The sequence below is a fragment of the Egretta garzetta genome, unplaced genomic scaffold (genome assembly GCF_000687185.1).
Source record: "Egretta garzetta isolate BGI_Z169 unplaced genomic scaffold, ASM68718v1 scaffold72, whole genome shotgun sequence".
NCBI classification, from domain to species: domain Eukaryota; kingdom Metazoa; phylum Chordata; class Aves; order Pelecaniformes; family Ardeidae; genus Egretta; species Egretta garzetta.
The window spans coordinates 105,720-122,499 of record NW_009259032.1 but is presented as its reverse complement, the minus strand read 5'-3'; the positions used below and the strand labels follow the sequence as shown (position 1 = coordinate 122,499).

General features: G+C 37.1%; 1 protein-coding gene across 1 annotated transcript in view; it reads right to left on the bottom strand.

The window, feature by feature from the left end:
- Positions 1–4,156: 4,156 nt before the first annotated feature.
- The window catches only part of SLC39A8 (solute carrier family 39 member 8), a 24,249-nt gene continuing 11,625 nt past the window's right edge, over positions 4,157–16,780 (bottom strand). The window contains exons 3-8 of the mRNA XM_009634751.2: positions 15,781–15,950; positions 15,119–15,241; positions 13,775–13,942; positions 8,332–8,539; positions 7,625–7,809; positions 4,157–4,952 (exon numbers count right to left, since the gene is read on the bottom strand). Of these exons, the coding sequence (XP_009633046.1) occupies positions 4,806–4,952; positions 7,625–7,809; positions 8,332–8,539; positions 13,775–13,942; positions 15,119–15,241; positions 15,781–15,950 (1,001 nt within the window). The 3' untranslated portion in view covers positions 4,157–4,805. The remainder of the gene's footprint in view (positions 4,953–7,624; positions 7,810–8,331; positions 8,540–13,774; positions 13,943–15,118; positions 15,242–15,780; positions 15,951–16,780) is intronic.

The following is a 16,780-nucleotide window of genomic DNA, read 5'->3' as shown; positions in this document are numbered from 1 at the left end:
GTGGAACTTTGAGCACCCTGGAGCCTGCCATGTCACTATTACAGATGCTATTACTCATCTGCATCAATGATTCTCCCGAAGTCTTTTGTCACATAGAAACAAAGACTGCAAATGACACAGTCACAAGACAGAACAGCTTTTTCAGTATGATACAGAGATCCAGGTCCCTCCTTGGATGCCACAGTTGCCTATACTCTGCTTGTATGATTTAGTCTTCTATCCTGAAGAATGTAACAATCCTTACTTGAAATTATTTGTTCTTAAGACTCAGGAACTGTTATCTCTCTAAAGGAAATAAAATTTGGGTCCTATGAATCTTTCATAGTGCTTTCACCCAGAGCAGCAGTTAATAGCTACATTATGAAGAATTACATTATCTCCTAAATTCACATGCTATCCATAAATTCAACTACATCTTCCCCACAGTTCACTTCCTATGCCATTCAATATCTCCTATTTTTTACCCCAAACCTTAAATGCTGTAGCACTTAACTTTAAAATGGAAGATGTAGAAATTGTGGAGGGTTTTTTAGATTAGAATAAAGCATTATGATCATAACAGGGGCTACAAAGCATTAAATGCATTATCCTCTTCAAAAGTACTGTAATAAGTGAAAAAAAAAAAAAGAAAAATTAAAATGACAATGTGTCGGGTACAAAAGAAATGCAGTAGGGATTAAGCCCTAAAAATACAATGTAACCTTATCTTTGACAGGTGCATTATATCTACTGCTAGCAGACTTAGGGCTTTCTGTCTAGTTTTCATTTTAGCAACCTTTGTCAGCTTGTCACACCTGTACATTTTGAATTGAACTGCAAGATAGGGAGAGGAGTTTCTTCTCAAATCTTAGAGAGATAACTTGTGCATCAAGTATTTTAAGAGTTGATAAGGCAGCTACAGCATTCCTGGAAAGTCTGGGATATTATAGTAAAATAAAAGTCAAGAGCTACAATATGCATTTGGTGCATATGCATATACAAAACTGTTCTCTGGCACCTACCAATCTATACAGAGTAACCGCCTGCAGAAGGATAATCCAAGTTAGTGCCCTTTTCCATATGTATTCTGATTTCTGACATAAAACATGCATTTCTAGAGACAATTTTTCTCTGTCTTCTTTTCCTTTAGTCAAACTTCCATTGAGGAATTCTGAACAATTTTTGTCCTTTTGGAAGTGGCCTCCAGGCATCTGTGCTTTCTTGCACCTACCACATAAGCTGGAAGCTCCAGCACCTGAAGCTGTTGCAGCATACTCAAGGACTCAACTACAGCTGGCCAGCTCCTGTAGCAGTAGAGAGGAGAGTGGGACTGCCTCTCTTGTTACATGTTGTTGTTCTTACAATCAAGTTTCTATCTAAGCAGCTTTCACTTGACTTAAACAGTTTGTAGGATTTTATTTTTTTTAAGTTTCAAGGGATCTGAAAGATTTCTTGAATTCCACTGTTTAGCATTATTGTCTAGAGTTAAAGGAAACATGCGTTCAATCCATGTTCTAAATTTAGCAACAAGTTACTTGTTCACAGAAGTTAAAACTTGGCTCAACACTGTTTGCCTCCTTCATTAGAATTGCATGGAGTAGAAAAACAGTTATCTAAGACTGTTTTCTTCCTGGATCGTAGTTGCCTTCAAATTTACACAGATGAGATGCTACAGTACAAGACAAATCAGCACGCAAATATGTAAACCTGTTCACCTATGTACAGGTACAACCAGTGGTTTCTTAAAAAATTACAGACTGCAATACAGAAATTAGCGCACACAATTGATTCTCTATGTGTATCAAATAGGAGATGTTTCCACTGCTGTCATTAGCATAACTGAATGTAATTTATGCACATTCAAGTCATCTTTAAACTATGTAGATCAGGTTTTGTGGCGTTCTCAACTAAGGCATCGCAAAGCTTCAGGCAGGCTGCAAAACTTGGTGGAGCAGCAGGGCCAATACTTCAACATATAGAAGACCACAATGAGTTCCAGACTACTGTTAGAATGGGGTTGATATTTAATTTAGCTGGTTATAGTTGAGACCAAATTTTTAGTCTGATGTTTTAAATCCTTATTCAGTAAAGATCTCGTTGAAATGTCAAAAGCAGTAACCCTGAACTTGAAGCACCAATTTAATTTTTCAATTCATTTTTCCTGAAATCACAGACAGTAATTATGTACCACATTTTTGACAGGTTTCACCCATAGCCCATTTCACTTTTCTGCATATCCCTTCTTCAAGGGATCAGAACAACTCTAGGGTTTATCCTTTGTCCATGATGTTGCTCTTTATATGCTTTTGCTCCAAAATCAATTGTTCTTCCTTCTTTAGTGTCTTTTATAGTTGTGGGGGTTTTACGGTGTTGGGTTTTTTCCCCACCTCCAGTGAAATTTACTGAAGTGTGTCTTGGGTCATGAACTACATCATGAAAAAAAGAGCAAACTTCATGACAGTATACTATCTACGACAGCATTGCTAACACAGAATATCTTCCCAAGTGTATGTTAGATAATGTCTAACATTAGATATCAGATAATTTTCCCTAAGGAAATAACGAATACAAAGGCATATTAGAGCCCCCTGAAATCATATTATACACAGAATTGGCACACTGTTGAAAAGAAGGCTGAAGAGATAGCAGCATATAAGTGAACACATAAGATGACATTAACATGAGAAAGAATATGAAACATCTTTCCCTCAACTGATTTCCAAACTTTCAGGGAGTCTTATTTGTCAAAACCCAATAATTTTTCTCACATTCTTCCTCCCTGAATGTATCAACAAAATCTAGGAAATCACTGGCAGTCCTAGAATTGGAATAGGTTTATTTTATATGTAGTGGACAAACATAATAACAAAAATTATACAGACAAACTAGCTCATACAGAAATCAAAAAGATTTCTTGCCTACTAAATATTCCACTAGCAGAAAAGGCAATTTGGTTTGTGACTTAAAGTACAACCCTGAAAATCAGACTTTGTTCCATCTCTAGTCTGCTGTGTGATCTAAAAGCAGGTTACTTCAATGACCTGTCTGTCTCAGTTTTTCCTCCTTAGGGAGGTAACAAAAATCAAGTCTCCTTTGCAAATGTTTGGATTAAAAGGTGAAAAGGACCATGCAGGCGTATTATTATAATAATCTGATGAATTATTATAACAGTCTGAATGGTCAAATTATTCTAAAAAGTCAATGAACATTCATAGTTATTACAATACATTCTTGTCATACACAAGAGTAGCATTTACAAACAGCTTATATTCAAGGAATCAACAAAAGAAAGAATTAAAGGAAAGAACATGGAGTGGGTGGTCTTTTCTTCACTTAGAAGTGAAGGGCATAAAGTGACTAATAAATGCTTTTTCCATACAGTAAATATCATAGACTACTATAGCTACATTTTAACATTTGTGACATATTTTAAAATAAGTATCATTTACAACTCCTGTGCAGCTTGCCTTAAAGTTTTTATCAACCAGACACCTGGAGAAGTTATTTTTTCTAATGTAATTACAGATGAAATTCAAATAAAATATTAAAATAAATCCTTTACCTGATAGAAAATATATTTTAATAGTGAATTAAGAATAAAAGATTAGCCTCTTCCTACTGTCAGGAAATACGTCAAGAAACAGTATCTTCTCTGAAGTTGTAAAACTTGCCTAAAAATCAATGAAAACAAGTAACTTCCTAGAGAACAACACTTCCTTCAAAGCTTAGTGGTGACTGAAAGGGAATATATTTTTTATGAATTTCCTTGCACACATCTTAAAACACCAGAGTAGCTGAATTGTTTATTTCAGAAGAACTCATACATATAAGCATGATTTTAGAAAGTTCACATTCAACAGATTGTGATAAGAGTCTGTATATTTTAGTATCACTTACTTTCACCCAACTGCACACATTAAAATTATTCAAATTACAAAAAAGCTTACTGGAATGTTGATTTTAGCAACTTTTTTCTAAATTCCACAAAAACTAACAATAAATCTTTAAAAATTTTAACCCAAATTACTGATTTTTAAAAGGGATATTTGTGGAACTTAAATATAAAACATTAATATTTTCATAAAATACAAAATGTTTGAACAATTTTAAAATACTCAATGTTTCTAAAATATTATGGAGTTGATAAATTGTCATAAATTTAACACAGGTTCCCTCTAATTAAAAAAAGTGGTTCTCAAAATAAATCAACAATTCCCTAGTGCACTTATAAAGAGAAAAGATCAAAAGCAGTAACTGGTATCTTTCCTTCCAGTGTTAATTAGAAATTAAAAATCTTAGCTTCATTAGCACCTACTCTGAAATAGTTTAATTTTGGGGGGGAAGGGGGGAGGAATGTTACAAAGACAAATCCTGCAACAAAAGTCATGAAAATTAACCAGCTTTCAAACTGCTTGCCTTCATCACAGTTTAAAAAGGGTATGAGACTCCATTATTTTCTATTAAATAAGCATCTTCCTTGAAGACCTCAGGTTTCATTTGGTCTTGAGTTGCATGTAGTTGCATGTATTGCATAATTCTACTGGCCAAGTAACATCCTTTGTCTATGACAGTTCAGACACGTCTGATAATTTTAAGTAGAAATAAAAATATTAGAATTGGTTCTCTGGCATAGTACAGAAGTTGACAGCTCCTACTATTTGGACTAAAGAAGAATTCCCTGTATTTGGAGCAAGGGGGACAGGATGGGACTTGTCACCGTTTCAAAACCAAGTAGATTAAATGAATGTCCCTTTAAGGATTTCAAGTGTCTTCTGTTTGTAATTTACGTGATGTCTTCAGTAGTGATTCCATTTTCACTTGCATTATCACAGCTCAATATCTCCTGCATACAAGGTAATCATCAGTATAGCAGTAAACCCCGTTAGTAACCCAGCATTCTGAATCAGGAAGAATGTGAGATCCATCTTTCTTCCCGTCACTTTTTCTCGCAGCATATCATTCATCTCTGGGAACTGAAAAAAGGGATATTTTTAGGTAAGTATTGCCATCTTGTGGTAGCATGCATAACTTAAGGCATGAAGAACTGAACCATATTGCTACTTCAAACTGAGTATTAGAACTAACAGAGGATGAAGGCAGTCACAGGAACAGGTCAACCTAGTTACCCTGAAAAACCACTTCACCAAGGATGATAAAATGAAATGGTGTTTTGTTTCTCTCTACTGTAATTTCACCGGGTTCTCTCCCATGCAAATTTCCTCTTTTTGATTCCAGCAGTCTCCTAGGGTCCAATTGTTGTTCCATATGTTGCTAGGAGCAGCTGCCCTTGTATCACTAAAAGTTGTGTTTCTTCCTTTACTAGTATAAACAGAGAAATCCTTGTTCAGGAAATGGAAGATTAGGATTCTTCTGCTTTATCTATAAGCAAATGAAGTGAAGGTGAACATAGAAAACCCCTCAGAAACAGGAAACCTGTTTCTGAGGTCTGGTGGGCTGATGAGGTAGTGGTAAAGCAAGGAAGAAATAAGAAAAAATGTTGAAAACTGGTGGTAACACATGCAATATTACATTACAGTGCAATGAAGGGATTCTTCATTCTGAAGCATGCATCTTAATGGCAACATAATAGCAAAGGATGACTGATTTGCTGTTCACTGCAGATACAATGATATTTCCTTTGAGCGCCAATGGAAGTGATGGCAGATGAGCACCAGCGATAAAGTCCCCTGTATGGGGTGATTCAGGGTATGCATTTGCTGCAGATAAAGTCCACAGTGGATTTGACAAACATACTCAAATAAGCTTTAAACTCTTCTCCTCTTGTGCTGGGAGTAGTGTAGTCAGAATGCAATGAAGACTATGTATTTCAGTGTTAGTTTAGAAACCTTCAGGCTGGGTGACTCAGAAGCTATATCTTTCTTTGATCTCATACGGCAGAAACAGCCATTGAAGGTAACGCAATTCTTGAAAAACACACTAAGGTTAGTGGGAAGTGGTCAGACCTTCCCAGAAATCATTCCGGAGCTCTGTAATCCTCTTGCACAAGAGGCAAAGACAAGAAACCAGATCAGCTTCATGCCATACAGCAAGGCTCATTTGTGCACACACCTCAGCGTACACATTCTCACATGCCCACAGCCTCACCACACAGTGATCTTACTGGCAGAGGCTGGACTATGCCAATACTGGAGGAAAAAAGAACAGCAACAAGAAAAGGAAGGAAGGAATGACATTCTAATTAATCCTACCTGCTTCTGGACAAGCAAACCAGAAGTGTGTGAAAATCGTAACAGAAAGCGGAAAGCCAGATCTCTGTACAGAGCACTTGAACACCCTATTTCAGACTTTTCAGGGGGGAGAAAAATTCAGATAGGAATTGATACAATCCAAAAACCTACAGAAAGAGAGAGAGACTGTGGGGAAAGGGGGAGGGAGAGAGGGAGAGAAACCGAGAGAACAAAACAAGATACAAAGACAAGAATGTTACCTACTTTGATGGATTTAATAACAAATTTAAGTTGAGCCACGGTAAACTTACGCCATGAGTTTTACACATCATAGTTGAGTACACTACTATTCATGATATAAGAGTGAAACTAAATGAAAAAGTATTAGAAATTAAGGTACTGTGAACTTGTAAAATAATTTATATTGTTCATTTAACTCTAATAGTATTACTTATTAAATCCCATGTTATCACCTAAACTATAACAGTATTTAATGAAATAGTCCCTATAACTATATGACAGTTCTTAAATGCATATAGAAACAGACTGGGGTCTCAAATCTTGTCAAATTCAGGCCTCACTCTTCCAGTTCTACGCTCAAATGGATTCTCATGTGGCAGGTGTAACCACCTTTGCAGATACATTGAATTAAATATAACAACACTTAAAATTCTTGAAAGATCTCTCTCATTTTGAGATAAAACATAATTACAAGACTAAATTATGGAATATTGCTGGCTGCTTGGGAATCCAGATTTTATTTCCCTACGTATAAATCTGATCTGGATCTTTAGCATAATTTCTTTGATTTCTATCTCCTAGCACACTTTAAAAAAATAAATGATAGACAGACACATAGATTGAATAGAGTTCATCAGTTTTTTTTAGTCTGAACCAAGAAACTGGGACTGGCACTATTTCATTTAAATCAGATTAGAATTTAAGTCATTTTTTCGCCTAAACAACCCCAAAATTATCACTGTCGTTATACAACACCTTTCATTCAACTCAAAATAAATATTCAGTTTCATTTTGTTTACCTTTTTTTTTTGCTTTTCTTTCAAAACGTGCTTTATATAGACAAATGAACCTTTTAAAACTAGTAAGGTAAAATACTTTGCCACTTTAAAGTGATGAAAAATAAAAGTATTTATACACTTTTTAGCCTTTGAAGAAACCAGCCCAAAATCATGAAAAGGTTCACTCTAGAACTCCTTTTCAGCAATAATCTGATCAGCCCTATTTGTGAGGCGAAAAGCTTTCATGCTTGATGAATAAGCATAACTATTCGTGCACATCCGTTAAGGGTATAATTGACAATTTAACATCTCACAATAACAATAAGTAGAAGACACTGGCACGAGAGGGACAAAATACTAAATTCTACTGAAGAGACTTAGTACAGTCTTTGTTTTCTTGCAGAAAAATAAATAACAGAAAATGAAATTATATCTCACCATATCTGCCAGAGAGATGTACAGGAACATTCCACCCGCTATGGCAAAGATGATGTTAGGAGCAAAGTTGTTGCCTACTAATATGCCAAAAGCCATCCCAACGTAACAGGAACATGCAGACAGGAAGTTGAAAAACAGAGCCTGCCGAGTACTCATTCCTGCATTAAGCAAGATGACAAAATCCCCTAAAAGAAAGAAAAAAAGAAAGGCATCTTCAGAAAACAATACTGTGATTATTTTCTGATATTGCATGAAGCCTGAAGAAAAGACATGATTTGTATACAAATTATAACCCCCTGCTGTTTTTCTTCATTCAAGTAAATGATGAGGATTTCCCTTCAATACTAAGGTAACTAAAATATTCTAAGGCAAGTAGATGATGCACAATTGAGCTAAGAGCACAGGAACACAGAACTACCTATAATAACTTAAAAAAAAGTTAATACAACAGTGTATGCAGCATATATGAACAGGGCAATTAAGACCTCTCTAATGTACATTTCCAGCTTCCACCACCTGCACTTAGGAACTTCCTGTGGTAGATGTGTATTTTGGTGCTTGGGAAGTTTCTGATGAATACTTTTTCCACTAATTTGTCTAAACTTTCTTTCAATCTGTGCCAACTTTCAGTGACCACAACCTCCTACAGCAGCGATTTCCACATAGAAATAACAATTGTAAATAACATGTTGAAAGAAGTTCCTTACCCAGTTCATGAGGAAACTCTTCACACAAGATGGCTATGGAGGTACTAAGCCCCTGAAGCAGAGACAAAGTAAAAGAAGCACCAATAGCCAAACCATCTATGAAATTATGTACGGCATCACTCAGTGTTATCATCCAAGCAATGGTCCCAATCTTTGACAGTGGACGCCCGTTAAGACACTTGCACAAGCCGCCTTGGGTGGCTTCTTCCTGGAAAAAAATAACACAATAAAGCAATTACATAAAACACTGAATAAAGCAGCCAGTGAATCACACTTCTGTCTTTAAATAAATGCCAAATATGAAAAAAACCACTACTGCATATGGAGACCAAAATGCTTGCTCCAAGAAGCAAAAGGCACAGGTAGCAGCAGCAAATGTTTTCTGTTTCAACAAGTTAACATGCAGGGCCAATCACCCTACAAAGCTTTATCTGAATGCCCTTCAGCTGAGACAGAAAGCAGTTCAGTGGTCTGCATGTGTCTTTGGAGTCTCTGTCAGATTAAGAGAGTGCCAAGGCTCCTCACAGCCTCCTCAGCCACCTCTATTAAGCATGTACAGTGAGGAGGATCTGATCACAGTGACTGACAGCATCTGTATTTCCTACCGAAAACACTTCGGGACCACTTACATACTGCCAGTATCATCACGCTCTCAGAGATACACGTAGCTGCCACAGTAACAGACAGGTACACGTGAATATAGACACACATCAGATACTCCATAAACTTTATTTCTAATTTTGGGCAACAACAGTCAAGTCCAGCTATTCAAATCAGTTTCTACAGTGTGCGTGTTTAATAAAACCAGCAGTGGGTAATTCTGGCTGCGCGAGTTGTAGGCTCAGAGTGTGAAAACAACAGGATAATATATGACTGTAACACACATACACACCAGGGACCTCAATAATTCCTCCCAGAAGTAGAAGTAATTTATACACAGTGCCATGAAATAACAAAAAACTTGAAGCAATTAAAAGAAACTGCCATTGTTAGCTGGGAGCACGAGCTAACCTTCCCTAAAAACTTCCTGATGATCCATTCTGATAAATTTCTGTACACATGTATATTGTTGTTACATAATATTTGCAAGCATTATAGTATTTCCCCCCTAAAAAAAAGAAAAAAAGGATTTGCATAGAAGTCATTAACTAGTGCTTACACTTACTGGCACACATAAGCAGTAACATATACATCTGTGTGCCCACAGACATATTTATACACCTCTCCCCCTTTTGTAGGAGAATGGTGTAGAGGAATACCTCTTCCTCCTTATGAAAAGGTAACAGATTATTCCAAATTTTCCTTAGTTATTAAGAACATTGCAAATTGGTTTAGTTTTGGCGTATCAAATGCAAATACTACCAGGCAAGCAAATTTTGAACTTCTGGAAAATACAATGATTAATAAATTCTTACAAAATCTTTAATGACAGAGCAGTAAGGTCTTTCTCACTATTTGCTCACCAGACTCTTTTCTGACATACTACATCCTTTACATAGGAGCTTCCTTGGGACAGGACAGAAGTTCAGGTCAGGGATTTCTGAGTCAGATGCCTATTGCACTACTCAGAACTTGTAGCTAATAAAGCCCTGGTTGAATAGTGCCACAACTGCCATAAAGCCACTTAAAGCTCCTACTCAGTGCATAGGAAGTCCTGAAATCATACTTTTATGATGTGAAAATGCAGAATGGTTATCAAAAAATTGGGAGTTTCTCTGCCAACTCAAACACATAGTTTTTAGACTTGAACTACGTGCTTGCCTTCAGGTTTTGGAGGTTTTTCTCTCAACATTTCATTGAGCACACAAGCAATGCCAATCATGTTTTTGGGATGATTAATTTATACCTGTACTAATTCTGTTTGAGATAGGATCCCTTATGAGTAATAGACCTCTCCCTTAATCCGCAAAGGCAACTTGAACTTCACTTTAAGAAAGAAAGATTACAAAGCCAGCCACATAAAATACATATATTAGGTAACTGGAAGTAAAACCAAACATGAGTGTGAGAAAATCCAAATACAGTTAGCGAAATTCTTCCACCTATTCATCCAGCTCCCTGAGCTGAAGTTCTGTTCCCCTATGTTTTTTTCTGTTCCCTGGTGACCATCCATCAAGCTGCCTAAGAACTGATGGAGGCATTGTTTTGTAGATTGTCCTGATTTCTGCCAAAAGCACACCACCTTTCTTGGGCATGTTTCTAGTTTCACTGAGGACAGGGAGCTTGAGACAATGCACAGATTTTCATTTTGAATAATTCATTCATTTTTCTATTAAAAAAGAACATTGTTCTTTTGGAAACCAAACCCACATAAAAACCCCAACAACAGCAAGTATTTTCTGATCAAGCAACAATATTCATCTCAGGAGACCATATTTTGAAAAGGTATATTAGCAACTTCTATTATACATGAGAAAGAGAGGTGGTGGTGGGTTTTGTTCTGTAAAAACTTTCTATTATCAAAAAATTCTTACATCAAATGCCAAGCATCTCCATAAAATAAATGGTTTTATGAAAAGAGTTTATTAGGATAAAAATTCCTAAAAGACCGATGAAAACAATGAACAAATAATACAAACGTGCAAACATGTCACTTGTACATACTTGTTTGTGTTTGTTCCCATCAAAGCGCATTTGTTTTTATGTGGAAACCACGTACACGCCTAGAGCCCTTCGAAAACTGTAGAGGCATAACTGGCTTAGCCATAGAACTAAGTAAAGGACCCATTTTCTGGTACCAGTTGCACAGCAGAGAATTCCAATGACAGTCCAAAGCACTGCATATGTACAACTAACATAAAAATCTGATCTGAAAGGCTTTTTTGTTGAAATAAATAATTTACAAATATATGTGCTGATCTTTCTATGCGTGTATGAAAAAAATGAACATTGAGTAAGAAGATGCTATTAAGAATTAGCTATTGAACTCATCAAGAATGGAACTGACTCTAGAAATGTGCTGAGGTTTGGCTTGTTTTACCTATAATGCTTTTTTTTTTAAGTAATTGCAATTAATTTAGGAGAACAGTATTGATTTACTTCTAAAAATTACTTTCTTGATCCAATCTTTCAAAATGAAGAGAAAATTGTAGTTTAAAAACTAGTAATCAGTTTCCGAGAGGCTTCTGTAATACATATAGGGCTATCTGCTGTTTACTGTGTATCTTCAAAGTATCATAATTCTTGCCTGCAATCTATTTTAGATAATCATAGAATCGTCTAGGTTGGAAAAGACCTTTAAGATCATCAAGTCCAACCATTAACCCTGCCATCCCACCACTAAATCATGTCCCTAAGGACCAAGTCTACCTGTCTTTTAAATACCTCCAGGGATGGGGACTCAACCACCTCCCTGGGCAGCCCGTTCCAATGCTTGACAACCCTTTCATTGAAAAAATTTTTCCTAATGTCTGACCTAAACCTGCCCTGGTGCAACTTCAGACCATTTCCCCTCGTCCTATCGCATATATTTACTCTGGCAGTCAGTCTGTTCTGGCATTAAAAGAGAGAAAACGACTGAATCCCCATGGCTGAAAATAGCTACCACACTTTGGCACAATTGGACTTCTATCTCCCTCCTTAAAGCCTACATGATGATTTCTGGCTACGCTGTGTTTCCCTCTCTAATTAATTCTAAATTACAAAGGCACATTAAAATTCTCTTTGGTATGTGTTGGCTTATGCCAAATGGTTCCTTCGTAAATACCAAATGCCTGTGAAGTTGAATGCATACCCATCCTCATGGCACCACACTAGCTGCCCCAAATCCCCTCCAGCCACACTGGCCCTCCCTTGCCCCTAATGACTCCTCCTGCCTGGAGAAGGAAAAGAGTAATGATGGCTTTTTTGTTGCTACCTCCAGTATCAGCAGTGGGCTATCTGCCTCTGGGATATCCTTGCAGCCAGCCTTGGCTTCAGAATTAATTTTACCCTGTTACTTTCAGGAGGTTTTAATACAATATATTCTCTTCCTGGCTTTGGAGAAATGGACAGGAAAAAAGAACGGAAAGCATGAATTTTCATAAGAACAATAAATAGAGGAGAACAACCCTCATGAAATCTTAAGTTCTTAAAGTCAAGACTGCACCTAAAAGGACATGTATGAGTATTCCACAAAGGACCTTGGGGTGACCTACAAAACCTTATGACCGCGAGCACTGCAGCTAAACTAGTAGCTAGAAATAAATGCTATACAGTTACGTTTTATTATTGTAATATACGGTATGATTTTGTTAAGTTTATGTAATGTGTAAGCAGATGGCTAGCCAAAATGTAATAATGGAACAAGTTCAGATAAAACTTCTGGTAAACAGGCAGAAAAACAACACCCATACCACTGGAGGGTTCTTTTGTTTGTTTTATAAATCTACAAAATACTGTTTAGGGACACTCATAATACTAATTCCCTCTTGGTGCCCATGCAATTTTAATTAGTTTCTCCTAGTTTTTAAAATGCCCAGTATCCACCACCCTTCATAACATATCTACATTAAGGGCAAGTACAATTTTGGTACTTCAAACTGTGTGCATCCAACACCCTGTGGGCCTGCAGGGTCAATGCAGAACTCTCGGATTCTCTCCTGGCTGTTAGGGCCTGCCTCTGGCTTCCTCTCCTGCTCCTCACTGCTTGCCACAAACAACTTACTTGCTAAAGAACATGGGTGGTAAAATAGAAATCTCTACTATGAAAAAATCTGCCTTAGCCATCAGAGTATTGTTTCTATGTGGTGGGTTTTTTTTAAAAAAAAAAATAAGGAACAGTACTAATGCTCCCTGTACAGGGAAAAGAGTAAAGAAGCACACCAACTTTCTCTTCCTGCTTCCATTTTCTTCTCAGACAGAAGGAAGTTGTATTTGTGGTATGAAAACAAACACAGAGAGATATAGAGAACAAATCTGAAAGAGAATAGTGTTTAAACCAGGAGGAATGGCTTCCGTCTCAACACGTTACCTCTGTAATTCCCACAGTTTCCAAATATACTGGACTAGCACAACCAGTCCTCACAAGATATTGTGATACAAAGTTACTGTATTAGTTTTCCTCATTAATCATTGATTCAGAGGAATCAGGTTCTCACACTTACGGCTTTACATAGTCAGGAACGCAATAAGGATCAAGCAACAATAAAACACACTATCACTCTTTAAGGAATACAACAACAACAAAATAAAAATTAACTGAATTACCCAATTAAACATATATCTCTGACCTACCCATTCTGACACTGATACCAGTTAGCTGTTTCTGTTGGCTACAAATTGAATGCAGCATTCAGGTTTTGTAAGCTTGCTCCAAAACCCCACATATTTTTGTAGGGCTCAAGCAAGCTGTAAGTTTACAAAACCCTGACAAAAGTAATAAAAAAATCATATTAACTCTCCCCTCAGATATGCTTATATAATTGGCAGGGATAAAATAAATAAATAGACACAATTTTCATACCTGTGCTGAGATCACACTGATGCTGTCAAAACCAAGATCTCCTTTGCTCTCTATGACGGCTGAATTTGCATAACACGTTCCCCCATTGCTGGATGACAGTGGTTTGGGTGGATTAGTCTTATCCTGAGAACAATTCTGTTCACCATTTTCAGAGTCATTATGGCCACCCTAGGTGACAATTAAATAATTAGATAGCTAATTAAAACAAAAACAAAATAACAAACAGAAGAAAACAAGAGACCAAAAAAGAAAAGGTGGGGGCATCGTATTCATGCTGCCTTGCTTTCAGCACCAATTAAATGTTTAAATGGGCAGCAGTAAACATTTAAATGTTTAAATGAACTCCATACATATCTAAGTTCCTAACTTATCTCTTACTTTTAGCTAATCAGAATACAGGTGGGGATTTTTCATTTTTATACCTTTATATAGAACCTCCCAAATCGAACACCTGACCATAAGTAATCAACATTTGCTAGTTATTCATGGCTTCTTCTCAAATAGATTTTATCAGCTTTTGTCAACTGTTCCCAAAAATAAAGGGCAACAAATTAATTTTTTCTGTGTTTTTTTGTGCTTTTATTACAAACGAGGGACAGTTGATCTTCATAATCTTCAATATCAGCAACAGTTTGGGAGGGTGGACCTTAAGTGAGGTAAGAGTAGGAAGACAGGAAGGACAGTTTCCTTTGCAAAACATGAGCAGAGAAGGCCAAAAATTTTGAGAGGTCCTTGTCTGAGACAAATTCAGCCTCACTGACATGAGTACACAGAAAACAAGTACTCCAACATATGGGAAGAAAGCAGAGCCCTGTGCAGTATGGATAACTGTAGTGCCACTAAAGCAGGTCTGTGTGCCAGAGCATGCGGAAACACGGAGCTGAAGTTACTGAAGGTGAGATTCAGGCACTGTCAGCACAGTTACACTTTACAGATGACTAAGAAAGCATGTATATCACATTGATTTCTCCTGCCCAAAGGGGAGCTCCAGGGACAGACTCCATTCTCTCCAGCTGTTATGTATTTCCACTTTTTTCTGATGCGTTTAGCTAGCACGGCAACGACTTGGCTGTTGAGAGCAACTAGAGCATACACCAGTGACAGCAGACCATACTCACATCTGGATTCTATTCCCAGCTCTGCTTCTAACTCCCTCAAAAAAGTGAGATTGCTTCACCTGTCCATATGGATTTTAAACAGATATATCAGAACATGCAGTAAGGCTGAATTCCTCAGATAAAATGGAACACACACCCCCCCATTTTGTTAAACTATCAAGTATCTTATAAAATACAGCAGGTACTTTAAGGCAAGGCTCGTTCAGTTAGTGATATGTTTCATTACCTGGTTATAGATCTTCAATATCACTTTAAGAATCCTTTCCACAAAGAAGACAATATAGAATCCACCAAACACAGCAACTGCTTTCTCAATATAGTTATCGACTTTGGGGTTAAACCCAAATGCCTAACAGTGAAGAAAACAGCAATGCAAATTAGTCTGTAATCTTAGCACATTTCCAGAAAAACAAACAAACGCCCCCCACACAGAGATACTCCTCTAAAATAGACACTCTCTACCAATCATGAATTTCCATGAGGCTGAAATTATGAAAGATCCTGATCTTTTTAGATTTTTTTTTACTTGGATTAAATGTTAACAGTGTTTAAATTCAGTAGAACATTACATGCGAAATGTAGTAGTAAAGTGCAAGACGAGGAGTGTCTAACCTCTAGCCCATTAAAATTCACTAGAAATTTATCCAATGCACTTCTTTTTCTGTCTAGAGGCAGAATAGCCCTTGATCTTTCCCATGGCACAATTTAGACATAGATCTTGATGTCTCTGCTCACCCAGCCAGAAAGAGATAGTAGTTAATGGCACTGAAGCCCACCCACAACTCTAGAGATTGCAAACCACACACAGAACCCCACTGCAGCATGCTTCTAAAATTAATACTCTTTAGAAACTGGTACGCAAACCAAATCATGATTCCCCTTGCTTACCTCTGGAATGAGCTGGAAAATTGCATTAGAAAAGAGAGTACCGATGGCCAAGCCCACAAAGTAGGTCAAAACCTTGGGGAAATATGACTTCTTTAAGAAGGGAGTTAAAATCAATCCCAGAAGTGATGCCAAGTTAATGATAGTCACAGCCAGGAACCCAAATCCCCAAACTGTGGATAAACAAGCAGAAATATAAAATATTTTAGTATAACACCCACTTCAGGCTGATTGTGATTTTTCTAACAGCTAAATTGGCATGGAATTGCATCCCCTGGTTAAAATTATACTTCACGAATATAAAAATCTTAAAATGCATATATACTTAAGACACATACCTGCAGAAAGGAAATATCTGGAGACATTGTCTGGGACTAGTGTATTAAAACGAACACTGTGCTAGTATAAGATCTGGGATAGCCGATCTGCTGCTAGTATAAATCAGGTCTCTCTACAGTCAGCGAAGAGTGAAAATTAAGGTTTAGGTCAAAGTAGCTATAGCACAGATGTAAGACAAAACTTCTTGCTAGTCCCACGGTTAGATCTAATTGTCATTTACTCCTAAGGAACCCCAAGATAGACAGTCTGCCGTCTTGGCTGTACTACATCCAAAAATCCTTCCTGGTAAAGGATGACTCCTTCAAATCATCCTGAGTGGTAACTTTCTGTTCCTAACACTCCTCCTCTAATTCAAAGTAGTTGTGCTGGCTAAAAACACTGTCCATCACTGCTTATCAAACAGGTGAGGTGGCAGATAGCCGATAGTAGCAACAATTATAACCAAGAAATGAAAGCATAGAAAAGAAGAGGTTCTAGGTTCAAAAAGACGGACATGTGATTTAGGTACACAATGGGGAAAACCTTTCCTAAGAAGCGGCAAATGCACCAGGGTGCAGCATAACTTCGCTTCCTTCACCATAAGCGTAGTCTCAAATTTTTAGAGTTCAGACACTAGGACTTATACAAAGCCATACCATAATTATTCTAGAGTATGAATTGGGGG